The sequence below is a fragment of the Agrilus planipennis genome, unplaced genomic scaffold, assembly GCF_000699045.2.
Source record: "Agrilus planipennis isolate EAB-ADULT unplaced genomic scaffold, Apla_2.0 scaffold51, whole genome shotgun sequence".
Lineage (NCBI taxonomy): Eukaryota > Metazoa > Arthropoda > Insecta > Coleoptera > Buprestidae > Agrilus > Agrilus planipennis.
Genome location: NW_020438915.1, coordinates 916948 through 943228, shown reverse-complemented (window position 1 = coordinate 943228; position 26281 = coordinate 916948). Strand labels below are relative to the sequence as shown.

At 35.3% G+C, this 26281-nt stretch overlaps 1 protein-coding gene across 1 annotated transcript in view; it reads right to left on the bottom strand.

Moving 5' to 3' along the window:
• Positions 1-26281, bottom strand: part of LOC108733037 (golgin subfamily A member 4) — a 61544-nt gene that overhangs the window by 24456 nt on the left and 10807 nt on the right. Inside the window, exons 2-9 of the mRNA XM_025973601.1 lie at positions 10551-10609; positions 7650-7834; positions 7424-7585; positions 7111-7260; positions 5786-6850; positions 3741-3827; positions 593-3677; positions 238-478 (exon numbers count right to left, since the gene is read on the bottom strand). Of these exons, the coding sequence (XP_025829386.1) occupies positions 238-478; positions 593-3677; positions 3741-3827; positions 5786-6850; positions 7111-7260; positions 7424-7585; positions 7650-7834; positions 10551-10609 (5034 nt within the window). The remainder of the gene's footprint in view (positions 1-237; positions 479-592; positions 3678-3740; positions 3828-5785; positions 6851-7110; positions 7261-7423; positions 7586-7649; positions 7835-10550; positions 10610-26281) is intronic.

Sequence of the window (26281 nt, the reverse complement as noted above, 5' to 3'; positions counted from 1 at the left end):
ACATGGCAATTGTGTGTAATTAGATATTATTATAGACAGACTTATCACATCACAACACGTGTGTAAACTTACAAATAATAAATTTATACAAAAAAGTTTCTCAACTTTATTTAAATAAAAAAGTCGTTGAATAAAACAAATTAAAAAGGAACGAATTAAAAAATTAAAAAAATAAACAAATCAGTCACTGGACACATGGTGGTAAATGTACATACAAAATAAGTGATAAACGTTCACTTTTTAGTTAGAACTTCTGTTTCTGAACCAGAATCAAGATTAGCTTTAGCCTTTCGCAAAACTTGGCTTGTTTTGTGAATTTGTTTGCAAATCGTTTTTTCCACTTCCTTCTTACGCTTGTTGGCCAGTGTTAATTGGGTCACCGTCTCTTCTAAAGCCCTTCTCGTCCTCAGTAGTCGCTTCTTTAACTCTGAATTTTCATTCATCATCTCTTTAATTTTCATTATACAATTTTCATTATCTGTAACAGTAATTTAATGTTAATTTTCTCAAAAAATAAATGTATTTGCTAGTAATATTTTATTAAGATGTCGTCCATAGAAGTTAAAATTAGTAGAAAAATTTAGAAACTTACTACAAAAACCGTCTTGAACAGAGACACTGTTATCCAATAGATTATTCATGGACTCTGTTAGTTCTAAAGTAGGTAACAAAGGTCTAGGAATGTTGACATTTGCCTCGAGACTAGAAAATCGTCCTTGGTCGCTTTCTATCCCCAAATCTGGAGACGAATTTCCATGACGAGAATCGTGCTCCATTTCCATAACATTCGGTGCCTGAAGTTGAACAACATTAAAAAATCCTTTAGTATCGCCCAGGTCACTAGGGGCAGTGTCCGATAACTCTCGAAAGTATTGAACACTTTTTTTAGAACGAATGGGCAAGGTTTTGTTGGGATACAGGTCAGCGTATTTAGTAGGACTATTCGGAAGAGAATAAGACAGAGTGTTGTCATCAAGAACGTTGATATTGCCACTACTCATAATTCTTCTACGTAGATCTGCATTCGATGATTCGAGTTGAGTCACTTTAGCTTCAAGAGATACTTTGAGGTTTTCTAGGTAGCTAAGTTGTTTTTGGAAACTATGCCGTATATCAGTAAATTCCCTTTGGAAATCGTTAACTTGTCTTATCAATTCTTCTTCTTTGCGGATATATTTTTGAATGTCCTGTTCCAAAACATTCTTTTCATTCATCAACTTTGTTTTCTCCAACATTGTTTCTGAGTGTTGCAGTGCTACAGTGTCAAGTTGTATATAAAGATTTTTTATTTTTTCTTCATTTTGAACCTCCAGTTTAAATATTTTTTCTTTATAGAATTCTTCGTTTTCCTCCATGTCTTTTACTTTAGCTCTCATAGATCGGATGGATTTTCTTATGCTTTCCAATTCGTCCATAATATACTCTACTTCTGTTGTTTCATTAGCTACGTCAGAATTTCGCTTTTGATCTTCGGCACAAGCTTCTTTAATACTGGCTATGGTCATTCTTATCGATTTTATCTGAGATTCACATTCGTGTTCTAGAGATTGTAACTTTGATTGATGTTCTTGTTCAGAGCATTTCATTCGACTTTGGAAATCGTTTTCGATATTTCTCAGTTTATTTTTGTATTCTTCCTCTAAGCTTTGTCGTGTTTTGTTTTCTATCTGTGCAAGCTCGTCCTTCAAATCGCAAAGTTTCAATTCTGCATTTTTGATATCAATTTTGGCATTGTCAGCTATTTTTTCGGCTTCTTCGGCAGCCTTAATAGCCATATCTTTTTCCTTTTCTAGTTCATTAATTATATTATGCATTTCTTTATCCTTCATTTTCAGTTGCTCTTCCATTTGTGACTTAAACTGTTCTAAAGTAGCAATGACAGAGTTGTTATCTTCTAATTTTTTATTTGCTGCTTCATAATTTTGCTCAGCTTCTCTAAGCTTATCTTCTGTACTTTTCATTTTGGACACCAACTGTTCTTCCTGTTTTATGTAATTGAGTACCTTAGCCTTTTCCTCATTAAGAACTTTTTCCGTTTCAAAGTAAGCAATCTGGACTGCTAAAAGTTGTTTTTCTTTGTCTCTAAGCTTGTCTTCAAGCTCGCAAATCTGTTCATGTAAAACGACTATGGTGCTTCTCTTTGATGGTGTCCTGGACAAACTCATATTTCTTTCGTCCTCTGTGGATTCAGTTGAAAGACATTCCATATAACTGAATCTACTTCTGCGACCAGATAAGGAAGAGTTCAAGCCAGTTTTAACCTTATCGTCAATAATTCCCATCCTCTGCATAGATACTTTTCGATCGGGTTCTGACCAACATTCTGATTCTGATTGATTTTCTGTGTTAACATTTTTAAGGGTGGTAGACGTGGTGTTAAGAACAGATTTATCGTTTGAACACAATAAAGGCGATTTCGAAGGGAACAGTCCTTGTAAAATTTTTTGAGGTGATGGAACATGTTTGGAGGATTCGGATAAAGAAGACTGTAGATCTATAACTGCTTCAACGAATTCCTGATCATTCTTCAGTTCTTTTCTTTCGCTTCTTGCTTTATTTTCTAGTTCAGTATCTCTTAATTCAATTTCTTTCTTGAGATTCTCCACTTGTTCTCGTAATATATTTATTATTTCAGCTTGTTGACTTACAATGCTTGAATTAATCATATTATCTGTATTAGTGCACTTTAAATGACTTTGATAAGTTAATGATACTTCATCTGGAAGAATGCTTAGTGAAGTTTCTTCAGGACTATTAATAGATTCGTTTGTTTCATGCGTCAAATCTAACAAATTACTGAGGTTGCTTAGTTGTAAGAGGCTTTGATTTGGATTTAGAGAAATGCTTATTGACAAAGTGCGAGAAAGATCAAGGCTTTGATCGATGATTTTACGAAGGTGGCTTTTTTGTTTATTCCCTAAAAATCCAAGGACAGACTTTTGTTTTAATAAGGAATCCAGAAACTGGCATAATTCTTCCAAGCGTGTGCTTAATACGGAACAAATGTCTTGGCTTTCGTGTCTCAACTTCTCGCATTTTTCTAGTTCGTCTTTTAGAGCAGCTAATTCTTCACTTTTATTATTTTCCAAGGAATTATTTAAATTATGTTTAAGATTTTCTGATTGTTTAATTAATTCTTTTCGTTCTTTCAAACTGCAATAAAGACTTTCTTCTAAGGATTTATTTTCAGAAAATAATTTCTCGTTGTTCTTAACAGGTAGCAGGTCCGACTCTGGTGTTATTTGAGCTCCTAATTCGCTTATTTTATCTTTGAGTAGGGTAAGTTGCGACTCTTTATCCTCAATGTCCTTTCTAAGTTCAACAATCTCTTTGTCTTTTAATTCTAGTACGTTTCCGTATCTCTTCTGTAACTTTTCTATTTCTCTATTTTTTTCCCACAATTCCTTGTTTACTATAGTCTGTAAATCCCCAGTACGTTTGCGCAATTCAATTTCTAGTCTCGAAATCTCTTTGTCCTTTTCCATAAGTTCTCTTTTCCAAAAGCTACATTCTTTTTCATTGGATGCGTCAGATTTCTCTTGGGTGGTAGAAAGCAATTCAAATTCTAAGTCAATGATACGGTTTTGCTTTTCTTGCAATTCTGACAACTGACTTTCACACTCTGCTTTGTAACTATTCAGTTGAGCATCTTTTTGGTTGAGTGTTTCAAGAAGAATCTGTATTAAAAAGAAATTAGATTAATAACAAATATGTTTCATTGCTACCGGTAAAACACAAACCTGGACCTGTTTCTCCAGTTCAACAGACAGAGTTTTGTACTGTTCACATAGTTGTGATGTGCCCTCGGCCGTTTCTGACATCGAATTCTATTAAAACGATAAAACAAGAAAATGTACTTCTATTGTCAAAACATAAAATGCACAACAGTCAGCAAGTCACCACGATCCCCCAAATGAAGCATACACAGAAACCAGCAAAAAAATACTAAGCAGAAAAACACAAAACAAAATTCGCATGCTCTTTATTAACGTTTAATACAAAATACATCACTTCAGTATAAATATATTATTAAAAACAAGTACATCATCGGTATTATAATTAGTGGGGCTACATTTTTGGATCATACAAATTTTATTTTGTGTTAGGGGACGGGGAAAGGTCAATTTGTTCGTAAATAAGGGGTAGCCGCCGATAAAGCAGTGATTATTTCCCACCAAAACTAAAATTCAACAAACAAACATTTGTACTTTTTCAATCCGCTTTTTAAAGAAGTTTTGTCATTTTTAATAAATAACAATTTTTCTGTTTATACTTATAACTTTGGCAGTTATACGTTTGTACATATGCATTTACATTATAACTAAGCAACTACTTTAAATAACTAAATTTTAATTTACCTCACTACTGTGCACAGAGCAATCAATGCACGAAAGCATGCTGCCTTTTTGATATAAGACTAGAACGGGTTAGGCATTTCACTAAATCGGGTTAAGCATGAAAAAGAAAAAAATTTGTGCTATATCACAGTGAAAATTTTAAAAGAACTGGTTGTAATTAAAGGCGCGGCTTGTTGTAATATGTAGGATACGGTAGAAGTGTTAAATTCACTGCAGGAAAGACGAGTACGGTATAGTGTAATGTGGCATCTAGACGGGAGGTATTTGAGGACATCCAAAAATAAACACACATACATGCAAACATCGCACGCTGAACTCAACCGAATCCGCTGAAACCTTCTTGTGGCCTATTAAACGCGGAAATTTGAAATATACATGTAGGATATTTTTAACACAGGTAAAAGTGAAAAATAATTCTTAGAATGTAGCACTAAAGACAGCTGCATCTCTACCTGCTCAAAAAGACAAATTTAATGCAGTTATTTTTAATTTAAGTAAATTTTTTATAAATGAAATGAGAGGAGAAACATAACTGAATTATTGCTATTTTTCAAATGATTTAAGGAATTTTTATAGTAATCAACTCTGTTTACATGTGCCAGTCGTAGTATACAGACAGATACAAAGTGTTTATTTAATGTGGATCATTTTGAAAGGAATTTTTTATTTTAATGCCTTCAACACTATTACTATATTATTGCAGTTAGTAAAATTAATACAAAGCAGTAATTTCGTGCTAGAAGCATGCATAAGTAGCAAAAAAGCAAAAATATTTACATGTTTCAAAACCAGATTTTAATTTGCAGGAACGTGGACAATAAATAATTGTGCTTTAATTTATTATTTCATATGAATTTGAGATTTTAAAATGTAAGACAATAAGTTATCATCTTGCACGCTTTACAATATAAAATTTCAGGCAGTATTAATTAACTGACAAGGGCTCAAGATTCGAGTTTAGTGAGCGTGGTTCAGATTGATTTTTCTTACTTCGATGAGTCCACCGATGGAGTCATTTGTCCGACGTTTTGCCAATTGTCAGGGTTGGTATTCATGGTGAGCATAACAAGAGCGTAAAATTCATTTCTTCTGATTGCTTCAGTCTCAGCACAACCTCAGCGAATGATTTTACACCCTCGCCATTTACCTTGAGAATAGCAATCGTGGTAATTGATGAAACGTAGGTGGATTCATTGAAGTAAGAGAATTGATCCTAGATTAAGGCCATTATGTAGGAATATAGAGCACCTTTCGTGTTAATTAACAAAAAAATTAGGATTTTATATTAATGGACTTAAGCATTTTAGAAAATAATGAAAGAAAACTTCCTACAAATTGAAACTACTTGGCTGAATTGGCTACTGCTATCTAAAAACTGGTAAAATACGACAACTAGTTAAATATTACGAATACTTTTAAGACCGTACCTCATTATTAGCGGTTGGACTAAGCGCGGCCGTCAGGTTTAGTTCATTAATTTTTTTATAGATTGGTTTTTCCGCCGTACTCTTTGTGGGCGACGTTTCGATCATTCCGTTCTTTTCAATGCACGTGATCTTCTCTTGTAACGCATCGATTTCACGTTCTTTTTCTTCCACGAGACCTTTCAGGCGTTCTATCTCTTCTGTATGTTCTTTTCGGGTTACTATCATCGATTTTATCATTCTAATTGTCTTATATTGCTCCTTTTTTAGACGGGTAATCTCCTCATTCGCCCGTTCTAACTGTTGTTGGAGCTTTTCAATGTTACAGGAGCAATTATTTGGGGAACTGACAAAGTCACCGGCAGAATATATTGGGTGAGAGTACTCTTGTGACGACTGCTGGCTGTTATTGTAATGATGATGACGGTTGTTGTAGGTGGTCGAATTATATGGGGTTAGTTGTTGTTGCGACGAGTAGTCCTTCGTTGGTGCTGTTGCTGATGAAAGTTCTGAAGATGCCGTTGAACATTGCACTGAAATAAACGAATCGACGTCATTATTATTACTGTGCAATAATTTCGACCTTCGCCCAGGGCTCGCCCCTTTAACCTCTTTAAGACAAGACTCCAACTGTCGTACTTTCGTCTCTAGACGTTCGATGTAAACTTCTTTTTCACTCAACAAAGTGTTTCGTTTCGTTAATGAACAACGATATTTTTCAGTCTTGCGCTGTTCTGCGTCCATCTGGCCCTCGGCGTCCAGCAGCGCTCTCTTCAGCTCTTCCATCTGATTGTCGCGAATTGCCAGTTCTTGTTCTTTCTTTTTTAATTCGCGAGTTTTAATTTCGAGCTCGCTGACGGCTATCGCGGCCTGTTTTTGTACCTGGTGCACCTCGTCTTCTAATGCACAAATTTTGTAAGTCGAATCCTTGAGCTCCTGCTCCACGCTAGCAAGTCTATTGTCCTTTCGACGTATCTCTACTTCGAGCTCTTTCGATCTAACGCTTTCACAATCTGCAGCAGCCAAAAGACGTTCTAAATGGTCACCTCTGTTACGCTCCTTTTTTAACTGTACACAAAATAAAATATACAAACTTTCAGTTAAAAAGGAACGATTACTACTTAAATTAATTTTAATAAAATAAAAAAAACAAAGTAGTGAAACTGTTGTCAATAAATAATAAAATGATTTAGTTATTAGAAAACACGAATTTTATACACGTTAATAATTTAACACACATCTGTCAGATCATCAAAAGTGGAGACGAACATAATACTGACAATAAAGTTTGTTCTTTGACAAAATGATAAAGGGTAAAAAAAACTTACGGCTTTTTCTAATTCTAATATCTGTGTTTGGAGGTCGTGTAATATATCAGAGGCTTTGGCATTGTCGAGTTGAAGATGAGCTGCGTAAAGCGTTAATTGGTTACCAGCGTTTGTTAAGCTGTCATTGGTTTGCAAAGCAACTTGAGCGTTCTGTAAAAATTTTAAAAACTTAAGCTTAGACAAAAATCGTTTACGATGAACAAAGTATTAGGAAAAAATGCTTCATTAATTCTACAATTTTTATTATTAAAAATCAATACTTTACAAAGTCTGTTATATGCAAAATTTTAGGCAATTAAACAAATAATTCTACCTGATGTAAATTTTTCAACTGTTCCTTTAAATTCTCAATTTCCTTGTCCCGTGCATTAACATCTTTTTTGTGTTCTTCTTCTTCCAATTCCATAGCCTTCACAGCTTGGCATAATAATTCTTGCTTTTCTTCAACTTCTTTGCGAAGAGATTCTAATTCCACCTAAATGAGAAAAAAAAGGCACATTTTCTCTTTGTTCGGTAATTAAATCTTAATGTATACTTACGCTAAGTTCTATATTCTTTTTTATGGCATTTTCTTTGTCAATATTAAAAGTAGCCCCCATCCGTTCCTCCAAAAAATAAATTCTGAGTTTGAGATTGAAATTTTCTTTTCTCAAATTTGTCAGTTGCTCTTCGAAATCTTTCACGGACCTACCGGCAGCAACGTTCGGGGTTTGTATCCCCATATCTATAACAAAAAGAAAATTGACATTTTTTAATTGAGCCCCAAAAACATATAGAGGAACACTAATTACGGGGTGTTTATTTATAGAATACAAATGTAATTTATTTTCTACCTGAATTTTTAAAAAAAAGATCATCTTCCAATTCGGTTGATGATAAATTACAAGTTAAATCCGACACACCGACATTTAACTGACTACCTTCCATTACATGAGAAGTTTTCTTAAGCATGCTGCACTTTTAAAAAGTAAAAAATAAATAACAACATTGACAAGATGATCGAACAACAGCATTCAATTCTGCCTCACCCTTTCCATTTAATTAGCAAAATGAATATGTATTGTTCTTGACCAATGTAGCGAGTAGAAAAATTTAATCTAACACAGTTAATGGCAGCTAGACTTATTCAAATGGCGACTGTTGAATGGGAATTGTGAACGATGCGTGAAGAATTTATGAAAGTGATAATTTTAGAAGTAAATCAACTTTAAACATAATTTCGACAAAAATGGGGATGGACTTCGAAAAGGTGAATTTATATACACGTCAAAAATATGTCTGATTGTCCCGTGAAAAATCATAGTTTTGAGGTTTTCTTACTTGATCTACTTTTTTCTAGATGTGATGCACATTAAATAAAATTAACGAATTGGAGTAAAATTAGGCATTGATTATAAAATCTAACGTTACCCCGTGTATATATTATGAAAAAAAGTTCATTTGCTGACCAAACAGCAAAGTTCAAGGCTCTCAAAAGAACCCACCCAACTACCTCAAATATTACGAAACACAACTTCTAAAATACTTTTCTTAAAATAAACTCCTAAGAAACATTATTCGTTCTTAATTAGTGAATCAGACTAATGAAATAAGAAGACGAAGGCGGAGAGGGACATTAATGCGATGGACACTTTGAATTTTCCAAAAAAGATTTCTTACAAAAATTAAACCAAAATTGCATTCTCAAATCATCCGCAACTTAACTTTAAAATATCAAATATCAATCCCGTAATAATATTTTTGCAGTTTAGTGTTTTCTTTCAGTAATAATAATAATAATAGACTGATAAACTTTGCTGGCATAATTAAATAATACGCTAGATAAATCAAAGAATATTGACCCCGTCATTTGTCCATTTAATATATCAGAACATAACATTTTGATAAGATAAGACTTTGATTGTAAACACACATTTACCGGAAAAGTGTTTAGCAACTAATCGATTTTTCTATGCACCACCTATTCCCAAAATGTTAATTTACGATTCCCATTTATTTATTTATTTATTTATTTATTTAAGAAAATACAGCTGATAATACATATTTCCTTTTTTATAAAAGTACGTATTAATTGCTTTCTCTTGCGTCACTGCATTCTATTGGCAAGGGTGCAATAGTTTATGTTCCAACAATTTATTTTAGGCCGTCAGCATTTAGTCTACATCGTCAGAAATTATAGACAGCAACAAAATCTGCATAAGTCTCATACAAGGTGGCTCATAATTCTATTATAAAAATACGTAAAGACTTTTAGAAGGAATTCAAATTACTTAGTGGAGTGTATTAAGAATTTCCTTTTATTATTTATTTCTACCAATATTTGTGGTTTTTCAAAAAAATGCACTCTTTCTAAAAATTCTAAATTAAAATCGATGTATCCACCCTGTATATAAAATGTCTGTTAGGAATAGTTAGTTTCATTGAAAATATGCTTTTTTGGAGTGCCATACAGAAAAAGATTTATCATTTGACGGCTGTTGGTTCGTCGGGAAAATTGCCAAAAATTCTGACATTCTGTACAGCGTATGTAAAAATGCTTAAAAGAAGCCTTTGAAACAACTGCTTCTAATTAGACAATTTTAGAGTGGGAACGTTGTTATATGGACGGAAAATTCGTTAGTCATGCCACACTTATCGCACAATTGTACACTATATATGCACTTCACAGAATTTTTCCTTAATTAAATGAAAACTTTTCCTCATTTTCACTATTCAAAATCAAAAATATGTTTGAGGCGTAGATTTATGCAAATATTTAGTATTTACAACCATATCAAGACATAATTGTTTGTTAATTAAACTATTTTTTATTTGTTACAGGTAAAAATCCTATTGAACCTTATCTTCTGTGGTTGGTGAGTTATAAATACGTAGTTGTCTTAGTGAACCCAAAAGGTTCTAATTTTTATACAGATTTTGCATTTGAGAAACGAAAGTTTCTTTGAATTTGACCACACGCATTTTAACCTACGTGCTAACTTTTTAAACACAATCATCCACCCTGTATATATACAACGATTATAATAATATATAGCGTATTTAATTGCGAAATATTAAAGTAGCTATGTACTGAAGCACATATCTAAAAAAAAATAGGAAAATTATTAGTCGCAAAATCCATTCTGTGTGGAATACTGCCAAGCGCATTGTTATTACCATAAAAGAGGACCTACAACAGTCTGGTGTCCTTTAAAGCGCGAACAAAGCTTTGATTTCACCCTTGTCAGTTATGTAACTATTGTGCGAGAACCAATTAATGATAATTAACGTTAACTGATTAATTATTTACTATATTAAACTTAAAAGCAAACTGCAACTTGACAACACAAAATATCAATTCCTTTATAATAGAAAATCGCAAGTCAAATAACTCCAACCAGTAAATATTCAAACAACCCCTTAATAAGTACTTGTTATTTTAAAAATAGAAGGAAACTTACACGTAAATGTTGTTGAATCAGGATCCAACGTGACCTCCTGCAATTGACTAGGACTTGTGCTGAAACAAAGTAAAAAAAGATTGCAACATAATTAACATAAAGCAGATGTTGAAAAGTAATTAAATGTACTTATAAAATCCTAAAATAGAATTAGACTGAACTGTAAAAATGTTAAAAATCGTTATTTCATACTCGGTTCATTCTAGTCGTCGCGCAATTAAAAGTATTCTAAACGAACAAAATTAAACGGGTAGATACAACCAATGTAACGGAGCACAGTCCCAAATAATCCTTTTTTTGTAATTTGTGAATATTTTACACTCTATTCCTTTCTTACCTTGGAGCTTACACATAAGATGTAGACGAGCGAAAATTTATGATAATTCTAATTGGCAACAATTCAAATCTTGTGTTTTATGGGATCTAAAAGTTTAATTAGAGACTACAGGGATAAATTGCGACATTTAACAAACATATCCGGCTTTTAGAAAATTATGAATGAACAGAAAAAAATATATGTATAAATTCATCGTCAAATTAAACATTTTGGAAGGATCTGTAAACTCCTGAATTGTATAGTTTGTTTGTAAGACATTATCGTATTGACAATTTTGCAAAAAGTTCAAAGATTTTATATTGCCATTCTAGAAAAAAAGAAATATGACGAAGATTTTTAGTATAAACAATGTTCAAAAAGGCGCTCTTATTTTAAACTGGTGCGTTGAATAAGCAAACGGGTTTTCTAAAAACGACAAAGTTTTAACTTTCGTGGTATATACACGTTAGAGAACGATTAAGATCCAGTTGTCAACATTAGCGAGCAAGCTTCTGTTTTCAACGGAAGAAGTCCAAAATAAAAACAAACGTGGTAATCCTACAGGGTAAATAAAGCTGTAAACTCGCTAGCTTCTAGGTGGCCATGCACTGCAAGCCATTCAAACCAAACATACGCGAATGTGAATGTTAATAAACAAACTGGAAGAATCACGAAAAACGTTAGCTTTTGGCATACAAACTGACATAAATGTGTGTTGGAAATAAATAGAACCAACTCCTTAATTGTGTCCTTTTACAGAGTACAGACAGTACACAAAATCGAATACGAAAACAAGTTTAAGCGATATTTGAATTATCGTTTTTAGTTCATTCAGTTTTAACAATTATTTTGATTCCAATACAGACCGTTTTTATTCTGTGTTAGCATTTCATAAACTCCTTTTTAATTTATCGTTTACATCAACAGCGAAGCTTGTCAAAATTTAAAATATTAACAAAAAGCCCTAATTAAAAATTGTATCAAAAGCAACACACCGTAGGCTACAGGAAAAATAATTTATACGTATGTTATTTTTAAAATACTTAAAAGCTTTCGAAACTTGAAACAATATCGGTCCCGGAAGGACCTTCTCAGNAACAGAGAGAATAAAAAATGCATGTGCGTGTGATTGCAGTCGCTAACCGAATGTCTATATAATCTCGATAACATTTAAAAGTATCGTCGACCACCGTAACCACCAAATCTGTCCCAAAAAGCCTCATAAACATCAAAGCAATAAACCATCATAAACCGGCAAATTTTTGAAGTCCTTGTACTTATAGCCCCCAATAATGCCAGACGGTATTTTGTATTTCACAGAAATTTCTGATGGTAGACGATATCGGTGTCCACGATGTACACCGATATCGCTATTGTAAATCAGCACCTCATCATAGTCATAAAAATTCCATTAGTACGAGATGAAGAGTTTACCATCTTCAAATTTTACCATTTGCCATCGAAACTGGATTCATCAGACGGCTATATTTTCATTCAGCCTACCACATCACACCTCGCTATTAATAAAACTAAACAATTATTCGTTCTGATAAGTCAAAATGAACTTGAGTATTATAAGGCACGCAAGCAAAAATAGCCGGCACGATTAACTTTAAATTCGGAAATTTGTGAAATCGGTCTATACAACAATAAGAAAGGCGCTTTTAAATATTGTGACTATAGAATAACCAAACTAAAACAAAATATTTGGCATCGTATCAACAAGATTAATACGTGGTTATATGTGATCGCCGATGATAAAGAGACTGTAACGGTAAATTGTGTAAACGCTAAAAGTCTAGTAAGTGTAAATTTGTACAAAACGGGCAGTATAACGTTAAATGTGAACTGTATGGGCTACGGCACTGACGCTAAGTTGGTTCCCTTTTATTCGTACGAGAACAAAACCATACTTTTAAATTTCATTCCGACCATAAACGTACTGGAGGACTGTTGTGGGGAAGAGGAAAGAAAAAAATTGGAAAACATCACATTGCCATATCTATCACAGAACTACAAATCCACAATATCCTCGCTGGAAGATCTGGGAATCGCCAGTCTAAAATTAAAAGACATTTTCGAACAATTGCACGAAAAAAGATATGTTTTTATACGAAATTCTGTAACTTATTCTACTGCTCTTACTTTATTTATTGTTTTTATAATAATATTTTGTGTAATTTGTAAATGTCGCAGAAATCAGACGAACATTAACATTTCCTTGTAACTGTAGTGCATTAAATAGAAATTGTTTAAACATTTTAAATATTGAAAGTAACTCGAGAACTCTAAGAGCGACTTCAGAATCTAAAATGGATGATTCATTTCAAGATCACGAAATGTCGTCTCTAACGAAAAATTTATCTGGTAATCAAAGTCGAATTTTAGCACCCACTAGATCTCGTAGATCCACAACTTCTTGGGTATTTTCATTTTACAGTACTTTCTACATTTTCTTATAAACCAATAATTTTATAGTTTCATTCTAGGTTTTAAACTAATATCTTAGGATAGCGTTCGATTCTTCTTAAGGGGGGAGGGAATGTTTTATGTAGGATTTTTATTGAGTGTTGTTGAAATAAAACTGCACCGGGTCTTTTCGAAGGAAAAGAATATATATATTTTCCAATAGCAAGTATTATAAACGTTACGAAGATGATGACTTGAGATATTACATAGATTTACAAGAACAACCAATACTAAAAACACATCGACACCCCAACCAACATTGTGCAATCTTAACGTCTTTTGTAATTCGCGTCCCCGGCCTTTTTTGATACGTCACAACAGATTTGATTCTCGTCGCAGAATGCCGGCCGCCCTCACGTCCTCCCGCGTTTCCACTCAAGTATCGCTATTTAATTGATTAAATAATTATGTACAGTACCGGGCAAAAAAAAAAAAAAGATAAAATATATAAAAACAAATGGGTTCCCACACTCGGCCATCCGACTATAAGTCCGTCTCGGACTCTAACTCAGCGTTTACCCATGGTTTCATGAATTCAGCACATGTACTTGTTCGGATAGGTCCATCATGATTTCCGACCTTCAAAACATCGTACCTATCACTCTCCTTTGCCTTGATAATCTCGTATGGCCCCAAGAACTTCCGATGGACTTTCAGTCCCGTTCCAAATTGAGTTCTTTTGATAGCTACCAGATCACCCTCTTTGTAAAGCTTTGGTTTCCTCCTCCTCAAATTGTAGCTTTTCTTGTTTTCCTCCTGAATTTTTGCTAATTGTTTCTTACAATTATTTCTTAGTTGTTCTCTGTCTTCGGAAAATTGTTTTCTGGCCTCTTCCTCGATAAGGTCTTTTAGTCTTATGTCCTCTTTTGTTCTCATCTTGACACCTGTTAGTACCTCAAAAGGAGTAGTATTGATGCTTCTCTGATAAGTTGAGTTCAGTGCTCGTTGGACCCTGTCAACGTACTTGTTCCATTTCGTTGGGTCATGAATAGCTAACTTGGTGAGTACCGGAATAATGGTCCTATGTATTCTTTCAACTTGTCCATTACCACGTGCCACACCGGTCGTAATGGTCACGTGTGTAATTCGTTCATCTTTGCAATAGTCAGCAAATTCTCTGGAGGTAAAGGCGGAACCCTTATCTGTGATTATTCTGTCGGGATTTCCAAAAATCTTTTGCTGCCTAACTAGACAATTTATCACTTCCCTCGCTGTAGTAGACTTCACTGGATAAATCCATGTGAATTTGCTAAAATCGTCCACAATCGTGAAAATATATTGATAGTTCTTATTAGTGGAAGGAATCGGCCCCAAATGGTCTGCGTGATACGTATGTAGTGGTCCATCTCTTTTCGGAATAGGGTGAAGTAATCCCTCTCCTTTTCCTTCCTTTCTGTTACCAAGAATGCATGGAACACAGTTTGTTATAACATTTTGTATCTTATTCGTCATTTTGGGAATGTAATAGTTTTGTTTTAGCAACTCTTCTGTTTTCTTTACTGCAAAGTGACCATCTTCATGTGCGGCTCTAATAATTTCAGTCTGCATGGCCTTAGGCACCACTAATAGTTCTAAGCCATTTTCGTACTTATATAAAATGCCATTCTTAATCAGATGATCTTCATGCTGTTGACCTGCTGTTAATAATTTTTTGATCGTAACTATCCTGTCATCGCCATCCTGTGCCTTTTTTACTCTTTGGATTACGCCGTCTTCTGTGGTCATGGTCATTACCACCGGATACCTACTTAAGGCGTCAACATGAGCCATTCGACTACCCCTACGGTGTTCAATTTCGTAGTCATAATCTTCTAGCAGCAGTGCCCACCTTGCTACCCTCGTCGTTAAATCCTTTTTCTGCATAGTTTTCTAAAAGGCGGAGCAATCCGTCACTATTTTGAACTTGGACCCCATTAGATAGATTCGAAACTTCTTCACTGCTGTTATGATGGCTAAAACTTCTAATTCATAGGAAGTATACTTTTCCTCGGCTGGTGTTGTCTTCTTACTCAAATAGTAAACCGGATGCAACTTAGCGTCTTCGTTGGCTTTTTGCATTAGGCACGCTCCATTGCCATACATGCTAGCATCCGTGTGCAATTCAGTTGGTAGTCCTCTTTGAAAAATATGTAAAACTGGGTAACTCGTTAATAATTCTTTTAACATTAGAAATGCCTCGTGTTGTTTTTCTCCCCATTCAAACGGAACGTTTTTCCTAAGCATGTCGCTAAGTGGTTTTGCAATAGTGGAATAAGATGGAATAAATTTCCTGAAGTAACCGGTTAGTCCTAAATACGACTGGAGTTGTCTGGGTGTCGTTGGTTCCGGAAATCGTTTAATAGCTATCGTCTTTTCTTCTGAAGGCATTACCCTGCCATCCTCTATTACATATCCTAAGAACTGCACAGTCTTCCTCAAAATTTGACACTCCATACTCGCTAGCCAAGTCCAATACCATTTGTAATCGTTCAATACCCTCTTGAATCGTTGTACTGGGGATAATAATGTCATCCATATAATAAATGACAATGCCCTTTGATATAAGTGGTCGGAAAATGTGACTTATATAACGTTGAAACACAGCTGGACTGTTGCATAACCCAAATGGACACTTGAGAAATTCGTATTGTCCATTATGCGTTACAAATGATGTATACTTAACGCTATCTTCCTCCACGCCGACATGGAAAAATCCATTTTTCAGGTCAATCGTCGAAAATATTCTTACTCCCTGTAATTTGTCTAATACGTCCTCAATAAGCGGGAACGGGAACCTATCTTTTATTATATTAGCGTTGAGTTTCCGATAATCGCAGCATATTCTTGTCGATCCATTTTTCTTTTTCACCAGTACTATCGGACTAGCAAAATCAGATGAGCTTTCTCTAACTATGCCTTCTTTCAACCATTCATTGATCTGTCTCTCAACTTCTTCTTTCTCAGGCTCCNTAAAAACAAACGTGGTAATCCTACAGGGTAAATAAAGCTGTAAACTCGCTAGCTTCTAGGTGGCCATGCACTGCAAGCCATTCAAACCAAACATACGCGAATGTGAATGTTAATAAACAAACTGGAAGAATCACGAAAAACGTTAGCTTTTGGCATACAAACTGACATAAATGTGTGTTGGAAATAAATAGAACCAACTCCTTAATTGTGTCCTTTTACAGAGTACAGACAGTACACAAAATCGAATACGAAAACAAGTTTAAGCGATATTTGAATTATCGTTTTTAGTTCATTCAGTTTTAACAATTATTTTGATTCCAATACAGACCGTTTTTATTCTGTGTTAGCATTTCATAAACTCCTTTTTAATTTATCGTTTACATCAACAGCGAAGCTTGTCAAAATTTAAAATATTAACAAAAAGCCCTAATTAAAAATTGTATCAAAAGCAACACACCGTAGGCTACAGGAAAAATAATTTATACGTATGTTATTTTTAAAATACTTAAAAGCTTTCGAAACTTGAAACAATATCGGTCCCGGAAGGACCTTCTCAGGAAACGTGTCCTCTATAACGAATCGCATCTTGATAGGGACTATAAATACATCCGTTTAGGACCGGAAATGTTTTGCAACATTCTTGTCACAAGAATTTTCAAAAACAGATTCCATCTAATGTTTAAATTTCATGAACAATCGAAATATTAAGTCGTAATTATTAGCTGTACCTAATTAAGAAAAATGTAGCCAATGTCAAGGTATGTTTTAGCCAGTATAATAAAAAATATACGCCATAAATAGTGCCCTAAGACTGACCTATTCTAACAAATTAGCTTATCATTCAGTAGGGTTTGCCTATTTTTTATAAGTTTATACGAACATGTCTTAACTAATATTATAAATGCGAGTGTAAGTTTATTTGTTTGTTACCATTTTCACGTCTTAACTACTTAGTCGATCACCATAAAATTTTGTACAAACATTGTCAGGGATGCAAAAAAGGATAAAATAAAAATAATGTCCCCGAGGGACAGAAAAATGTCTCTTCATCCCGATAAAGAAGGACCACATTGGCTGTTATTTTACCTAGACAATTAGAAACTTTAGTTTTATCTTTATGACCATTTATCAAATTATTATTTGGTATGTTAGCCTTCCATCCCCTGACCATGAAGGTTTCACCTATTAGATGCAGGGGTTGGTTTTAAAGTTATGGGAATTAAAAGACTATCTCCCCAAAGGACTCCACATAGGTGTTAATTGAGTTTGAACGATGCCCTACATCTACAGGGTTCGAAAGGATATTAGAACGTTCCCGAATAGTAACTAATTTTTCCTGCGCGGAGCCAGGATACTCTGACCTGGTGGTTTTGAAAATAAGACATTAAGACTTTAAATTTTAATTCTTCCAACGTAACTTTAGATTTATGCAGAGATTAGGTTGCCTGACTAGGACCACAGTGTAACTGAATCTTGGCAGTTACGTACGGGTAACAAATTAAATTAAAAATAGTATTGAACGTAATAAAATTTTCACTAGTGAAAATTTTGGCACCGTTTTGTTTAAAATCCATTCTCACCGGTTCGTGATTGCGACAACAAGGGGAGACCTATTTTCAGTATTTTTGACTACAATAAAAGAGGCAATAAACAGATCAAAAGTTGCAACGGCGAAGCGACGTTCCAAATAGGCGGCCAGTCTAACTTTAGACGTATTTAAGTTCACAAAAAAGGACCCCAAAGTCCGTCGTTTAGCGCCAGGAATTCTCTCTAACGTTAATTTCGGCTTTCCTGATGCCGAAATTAATTTGGAAAACAACAAATTGTCAGCCGCGAATGATTGATGAGCTTCTTCGCGATCCGATGGTCACCATTCATACGAAAATAGAAGTCTTCTTCTAATAGTATCGGCGAAAAAATTTTAATTTGGCTTTCAACTGACTCGAAAAAGTTATGCAATAGGAAACCGATTTTTGCAAACACATTGCTTAATGAAAGGTCCATTGACTTAACGATATGCAGGAAAAAATATTATCTAATAATAACGATTTCAAACATTTTGTTCTTTTCGAACTTCCAAATAACTACGAAGATTTATAATTTCAATTTCAAATATTTTATTTCAAAAATGACTGAAATTTCGTTCTCACCATAATGATTTATATTAAGTATCATGACCGATGATTGGTTCTAAACAAGAAAATATCAGTGTAATGTTTGATTTGAACAAGTATTAATACTACTATCATGCTATGGGTACGTGTACCAAAAATTGTTTGAAATTTACGATTTCCAGCCGTTTACAATCAGTTACTTCAAATGGCGAAATGTTGACGCCACGCCATTAAAAATTAACACATACATCTACACACTAATAGTTGCGTTTCCAATAAACAATCAATTTGACTTTAAAAACATAAAACATACGTTTTGCTGGCTTAGATCCAAAAAGCTTCCGGGCATTATAGCCATATAGACTAACTTAAAGTGGACCATAAAAAGATAAAAAGAAAATTATTAGGTGTTTGTTGATAAAATAGAAAATCTACGAAGAAATTGAAATATTTCTGGAGATAGAGCTTCAAGAGTCGAACAGATTAAGTTTATTTGACCTCTTCTTAATTCAAACACGTTAGTTATTTTAAACTGTCAGAAGAATTTTTGTGTAAACATAAATTGCGATATATTTTATATGGTAATGAGGGTAATTTCAGTGAGCTTTCTTGCTGCAGACGTAGAGATGACGTATATGTTCGAGAGTGATATCAAATGAAATGAATGTATCGAAAAAGTTTTTGTAATTTTGAGTAAAATCATACATGAGCTACTTCATCTATCCAACTATGTATGATTTGTATGTTCTGTTCCTGATGAGTTTACGCCAATACCTAATTATTTCAATTGCTAGTTAATTGATCGATAATTGCGCCTCATATTCAGAAGAAGATAATAAGTTAATATCAAAATTCAGTGAAATAATGTGTTTTTCTTAAACCTTTTCCGGGGTACCATGCATCAACAACCACATACGGGTCTGACAAGTTAATGGTTTGATGATATTTATTTAACGACCATTTCGCATTTTGGACTTCCTCAAAACCGACCTGCCAGACGGTATTCGCAACAGTCAAAAGCCAAATTTAATGACACATCAAAGGCCACATTGGACGCTTCAATTCCGACGTTCATTTCTCATACACACACACACATATATATGCGAAAGTCATTCTTAAGAAAATCTACTTGGAAAAACAACAGCGATAATAAACGTGTCATCCAGTTCTAGCGATCGAGGTGATTTTCTGGATATGTCACGTGTCGTACGGGAAACGGGAGAGACAAACGAACGTACGCACACATACGTACGACCCAAGTGGCGTTTATTTTTAGCAACCCCTCACTTTTATGTCTATATCTATGCCTACTACACACGTCCTTTTCTCTTCATCCTGTTGTCATTTGAATGACTGTGTGCATGAATGTAGAAAGGAAAAGGAGAACGAAACTCTGCGGGCGTGTCATCAGCGCTTCGTAGTAGTAGTAATAATGAACCGAAGAACATCGTTTTTCTTTTTTTTTTTCGAGAAAGGCCAAGAGCTCGTTTCCGTTCCTTTTTTATCGCTACTACGAGTGGTCGTACTAATTGCGAGGGTAATAAACGGGGGCTTTTTATAGCCGTGTCGAAAAAGACGAGGTGACATCAACCAACAAAAACAGGAGCAGTAGGTACCACTCATTCTTGTCCCGAACAAAACGGCTAAAATCGTTCCCAAAATTACCATTTTATCTATTCAACAAAACTTTTCAAATAATTAATTAATTAAAGGCAGAATTTCACTCTTATCTTACGAAAATAATAGTCTAAATGCACCCAATGAATAATACTAGATCCCCTGGATCTAACTTTATTTACTTTAATTCTTAAGAAACTTTTTTTTGTGTTGTGTATGTAGGATTTTTAATGAGTGTTGTTGAAATAAAACTGCACCGGGTCTTTTCGAAGGAAAAGAATATATATATTTTCCAATAGCAAGTATTATAAACGTTACGAAGATGATGACTTGAGATATTACATAGATTTACAAGAACAACCAATACTAAAAACACATCGACACCCCAACCAACATTGTGCAATCTTAACGTCTTTTGTAATTCGCGTCCCCGGCCTTTTTTGATACGTCACAACAGATTTGATTCTCGTCGCAGAATGCCGGCCGCCCTCACGTCCTCCCGCGTTTCCACTCAAGTATCGCTATTTAATTGATTAAATAATTATGTACAGTACCGGGCAAAAAAAAAAAAAAGATAAAATATATAAAAACAAATGGGTTCCCACACTCGGCCATCCGACTATAAGTCCGTCTCGGACTCTAACTCAGCGTTTACCCATGGTTTCATGAATTCAGCACATGTACTTGTTCGGATAGGTCCATCATGATTTCCGACCTTCAAAACATCGTACCTATCACTCTCCTTTGCCTTGATAATCTCGTATGGCCCCAAGAACTTCCGATGGACTTTCAGTCCCGTTCCAAATTGAGTTCTTTTGATAGCTACCAGATCACCCTCTTTGTAAAGCTTTGGTTTCCTCCTCCTCAAATTGTAGCTTTTCTTGTTTTCCTCCTGAATTTTTGCTAATTGTTTCTTACAATTATTTCTTAGTTGTTCTCTGTCTTCGGAAAATTGTTTTCTGGCCTCTTCCTCGATAAGGTCTTTTAGTCTTATGTCCTCTTTTGTTCTCATCTTGACACCTGTTAGTACCTCAAAAGGAGTAGTATTGATGCTTCTCTGATAAGTTGAGTTCAGTGCTCGTTGGACCCTGTCAACGTACTTGTTCCATTTCGTTGGGTCATGAATAGCTAACTTGGTGAGTACCGGAATAATGGTCCTATGTATTCTTTCAACTTGTCCATTACCACGTGCCACACCGGTCGTAATGGTCACGTGTGTAATTCGTTCATCTTTGCAATAGTCAGCAAATTCTCTGGAGGTAAAGGCGGAACCCTTATCTGTGATTATTCTGTCGGGATTTCCAAAAATCTTTTGCTGCCTAACTAGACAATTTATCACTTCCCTCGCTGTAGTAGACTTCACTGGATAAATCCATGTGAATTTGCTAAAATCGTCCACAATCGTGAAAATATATTGATAGTTCTTATTAGTGGAAGGAATCGGCCCCAAATGGTCTGCGTGATACGTATGTAGTGGTCCATCTCTTTTCGGAATAGGGTGAAGTAATCCCTCTCCTTTTCCTTCCTTTCTGTTACCAAGAATGCATGGAACACAGTTTGTTATAACATTTTGTATCTTATTCGTCATTTTGGGAATGTAATAGTTTTGTTTTAGCAACTCTTCTGTTTTCTTTACTGCAAAGTGACCATCTTCATGTGCGGCTCTAATAATTTCAGTCTGCATGGCCTTAGGCACCACTAATAGTTCTAAGCCATTTTCGTACTTATATAAAATGCCATTCTTAATCAGATGATCTTCATGCTGTTGACCTGCTGTTAATAATTTTTTGATCGTAACTATCCTGTCATCGCCATCCTGTGCCTTTTTTACTCTTTGGATTACGCCGTCTTCTGTGGTCATGGTCATTACCACCGGATACCTACTTAAGGCGTCAACATGAGCCATTCGACTACCCCTGCGGTGTTCGATTTCGTAGTCATAATCTTCTAGCAGCAGTGCCCACCTTGCTACCCTCGTCGTTAAATCCTTTTTCTGCATAGTTTTCTGAAAGGCGGAGCAATCCGTTACTATTTTGAACTTGGACCCCATTAGATAGATTCGAAACTTCTTCACTGCTGTTATGATGGCTAAAACTTCTAATTCATAGGAAGTATACTTTTCCTCGGCTGGTGTTGTCTTCTTACTCAAATAGTAAACCGGATGCAACTTAGCGTCTTCGTTGGCTTTTTGCATTAGGCACGCTCCATAGCCATACATGCTAGCATCCGTGTGCAATTCAGTTGGTAGTCCTCTTTGAAAAATATGTAAAACTGGGTAACTCGTTAATAATTCTTTTAACATTAGAAATGCCTCGTGTTGTTTTTCTCACCATTCAAACGGAACGTTTTTCCTAAGCATGTCGCTAAGTGGTTTTGCAATGGTGGAATAAGATGGAATAAATTTCCTGAAGTAACCGGTTAGTCCTAAATACGACTGGAGTTGTCTGGGTGTCGTTGGTTCCGGAAATCGTTTAATAGCTATCGTCTTTTCTTCTGAAGGCATTACCCTGCCATCCTCTATTACATATCCTAAGAACTGCACAGTCTTCCTCAAAAATTGACACTTTGATTTTCTTATTTCTAGGCCATACTCGCTAGCCAAATCCAATACCATTTGTAATCGTTCAATACCCTCTTGAATCGTTGTACTGGGGATAATAATGTCATCCATATAATAAATGACAATGCCCTTTGATATAAGTGGTCGGAAAATGTGACTTATATAACGTTGAAACACAGCTGGGCTGTTGCATAACCCAAATGGACACTTGAGAAATTCGTATTGTCCATTATGCGTTACAAATGATGTATACTTAACGCTATCTTCCTCCACGTCGACATGGAAAAATCCATTTTTCAGGTCAATCGTCGAAAATATTCTTACTCCCTGTAATTTGTCTAGTACGTCCTCAATAAGCGGTAACGGAAACCTATCTTTTATTACGTATATTAGCATTGAGTTTCCGATAATCGCAGCATATTCTTGTCGATCCATTTTTTTTTTTTACCAGTACTATCGGACTAGCAAAATCAGATGAGCTTTCTCTAACTATACCTTCTTTCAACCATTCGTTGATCTGTCTCTCAACTTCTTCTTTCTCAGGCTCCGATAATCTTCGTGGTCTTTGATTGATTGGTTCATCAGTCCTCATTAGAATTTTCATCTTGACATCTGAGGTTTTAGTCTTCTTTGGTTTATAATTGTTGACAATGCTTGCTATTTCCTTTTTGATTTCTTGATCCTCTATGTGAACTAGATCCAACTCATTATTTTCCTCAGTATTTGTGTCCACAGTAATATTCATTAGAAAATTCTCGTTTTGTTTCTTCACCACAACGATTCCATCTTCCTCAATACGTACGTTAGCCTGCCTCAACAAATTGTTACCGACTATTATCTGAAATTGAAATACATCCTCAGATACAACATGGAACGTCAGTCTGAAATCCTCAGCATCAATAATGACATTTGTTTTAAAACAACCCATTGTCTTCACATTAGTATTTCCAATCCCCTTAAGCGAAATAATTTCGTTAATTAATGGTTCCCCCTTAAAATGCTTTTCATACACATCTTGGCGCATAACGGATACCTCGCTTCCTGTATCAAACAATGCAGTTAATTTAGCCCTGTCGAAAGTTAAGGTTATATTATTTCGGAATGCAGCCTCAATCACTGCAACATCAGCTGGGCGACTTCTAGAAGTCTTAGATGCAGTACATGCAGAGGAGACATGTCCAAACCCCTGGCACCTAAAGCATTTTGTACCCCGATTCTTGTCAGGACAATCCCTCGACAGATGTCCCTCTGCTCCACAGTTATAGCATCTCTGGGTCTGCGATTTCTCGCCCTTGACCCTGTCGTTCGCTCCCCTTCCGGTGGTATTTTTGAGAGGTGGTTTTGAGCCTTCCTTCTTTCCTTTGAAAGGATTTGAATTCATTAATGGCTTCCTCATAGAAACACTCTCGTACAGCTTAGCTTTTTCCCTGAACTCCCGAAAATTTTTGGCACCGTAAAGAATAATTTTGCTCGACGAATCATCCTGAATTCCATCGATTATGTATTGGATTATTACTTCTTCTTCGATATAGGCACGGCTTCCGATTTCCCTCATAGTCAAAACGTACTCTTGAATTCCCTCATCATGTCTTTTTCTTCTAGTCATCAAGAGTTTATGTATTTGTGCGCTGCTAACTTTAATCTCAAATTCGCTGATCAACTTTCTTTTCAGCACTCCCCATGTTTTGATACTCTTCTGTGACTGTACGTACAATTTAGCCAACCCTCGCAGCGATTTTTTAGCGAAGATTAATTTCTGAAGATCATTCCATCCCATAAGATCAGCAGTATCCTCGAAATCGTCAATCCACTTCTTGATCGGATAGTCGTCTTTCCCGTCAAACGGTCTAATATTATCTTCAATGTCTCTGAACGTGAGTGAAAAATTATCTCTGCCGTTCATAGCGCTTGCTTGTCGGCGGATCAAAGAAACAGTTCCTTCAACGGCTTCGTCCTCTTCGTCATCGGTTTTATGCTCTTCGTCACCAGTGTTTCCGTCAGTTCCATCATTTCGGTTATCGTCTTCGTCATCAGATTCTCCACTGTCAGCATCTTTTGCGTCCTTTTTACGTTCGAATTTAATCAAGAACGAGCAAATACGATCAATTATTTCCTCGGGGCTACCTTTATAATCTAGCTCCAGTATATTACACACAGCAATCAAATCAGCTAATTGCAAATTGTTTGTGACATACTGTATTTTGGCGGAATACTCGTCAGTGTGTTCGTCCCATTCAAAACCCGAAAACCCACGTAATGCTCTACGAGATTTACGAGGTTCACCATCGGTTTCAAAACAAATTTTGTGTAACGCATTAATAGCAGTAATTTTAGCTCGCGTAATATGATGTTCAATCTCTGAAAATTCTCCCAAAGTCGACATGGTAACAATATCAATGTATTCTTAAAAATAATATTCTACAATAGGCTGTTTGTTAAATCTACTTTGCAATTCCACGAACAACTCAATGAAAACTAAGCATAAACAAAATATTAAGACAGGAAACATTTATCAAGTTAACACCGGTTTGTTTATAGTTATCCGAACCAAACGCGATAGCGAGCGACAATCTGCAACCGAATCAACGACTTCGAAGAAGGCATCAAGCAATGAATAATACGTTAAGTAATTGCACTTACAAAAAAAAATACAGTAATTATCAAACAATTCAAAAACTAAAAACTAATATCTTAATTCTAAAAATAAATCAGAAAATTTCTCCACCAATGTTGGAATAAATAAAATCAATTCTCCAATTGAAATTAGAAAACATGCATCCAACCTTATCACTGACGAATCTGTTATACTTCTTCCTGTTACCATTCCATTTAAGGACACAATCTTCCGCCGCAGGATCTCCAAATTGACCGCTTATATGAGAAGCAACTCTTCCAGATCTACGGATTTGGACAAACAAAACAATGACACCTCCTCCAACACGTATCAAACAGACAGTCACTTTCCAATCTGGTAATTTTGACCACAGTATTGCACAACTCACAATCAGGACAGCTTTACGCCAAAAGTTAGAAACTGTTATGTCACATTTACACCTTTCTGCTCGACTCAGTTTATATCTCCCTCTCGAACTGCTGGTAAAATTTGATCTTTGAACGTCCAAAATAATTCACAGTTCCAACTCGTCTTCACGTTATATTTCACATTCACTGTTCTATTCCTGTTCCATATATCCACTTTTCCATCCCGGCTGAGCCCCCAAAATGTAGGATTTTTATTGAGTGTTGTTGAAATAAAACTGCACCGGGACTTTTCGAAGGAAAAGAATATATATATTTTCCAATAGCAAGTAATATAAACGTTACGAAGATGATGACTTGAAATATTACATAGATTTACAAGAACAACTAATACTAAAAACACATCGACACCCCAACCAACATTGTGCAATCTTAACGTCTTTTGTAATTCGCGTCCCCGGCCTTTTTTGATACGTCACAACAGATTTGATTCTCGCCGCAGAATGCCGGCCGCCCTCACGTCCTCCCGCGTTTCCACTCAAGTATCGCTATTTAATTGATTAAATAATTATGTACAGTACCGGGCAAAAGAAAAAAAACAGATAAAATATATAAAAACAAATGGGTTCCCACACGTATAGAAGCAGTAGTTACCTAGTGTCCTTTGTTGGACTTTCTCTAATAGATACTTCATTATAGGTTCCCGAAAATGGCATAAATCACTGTA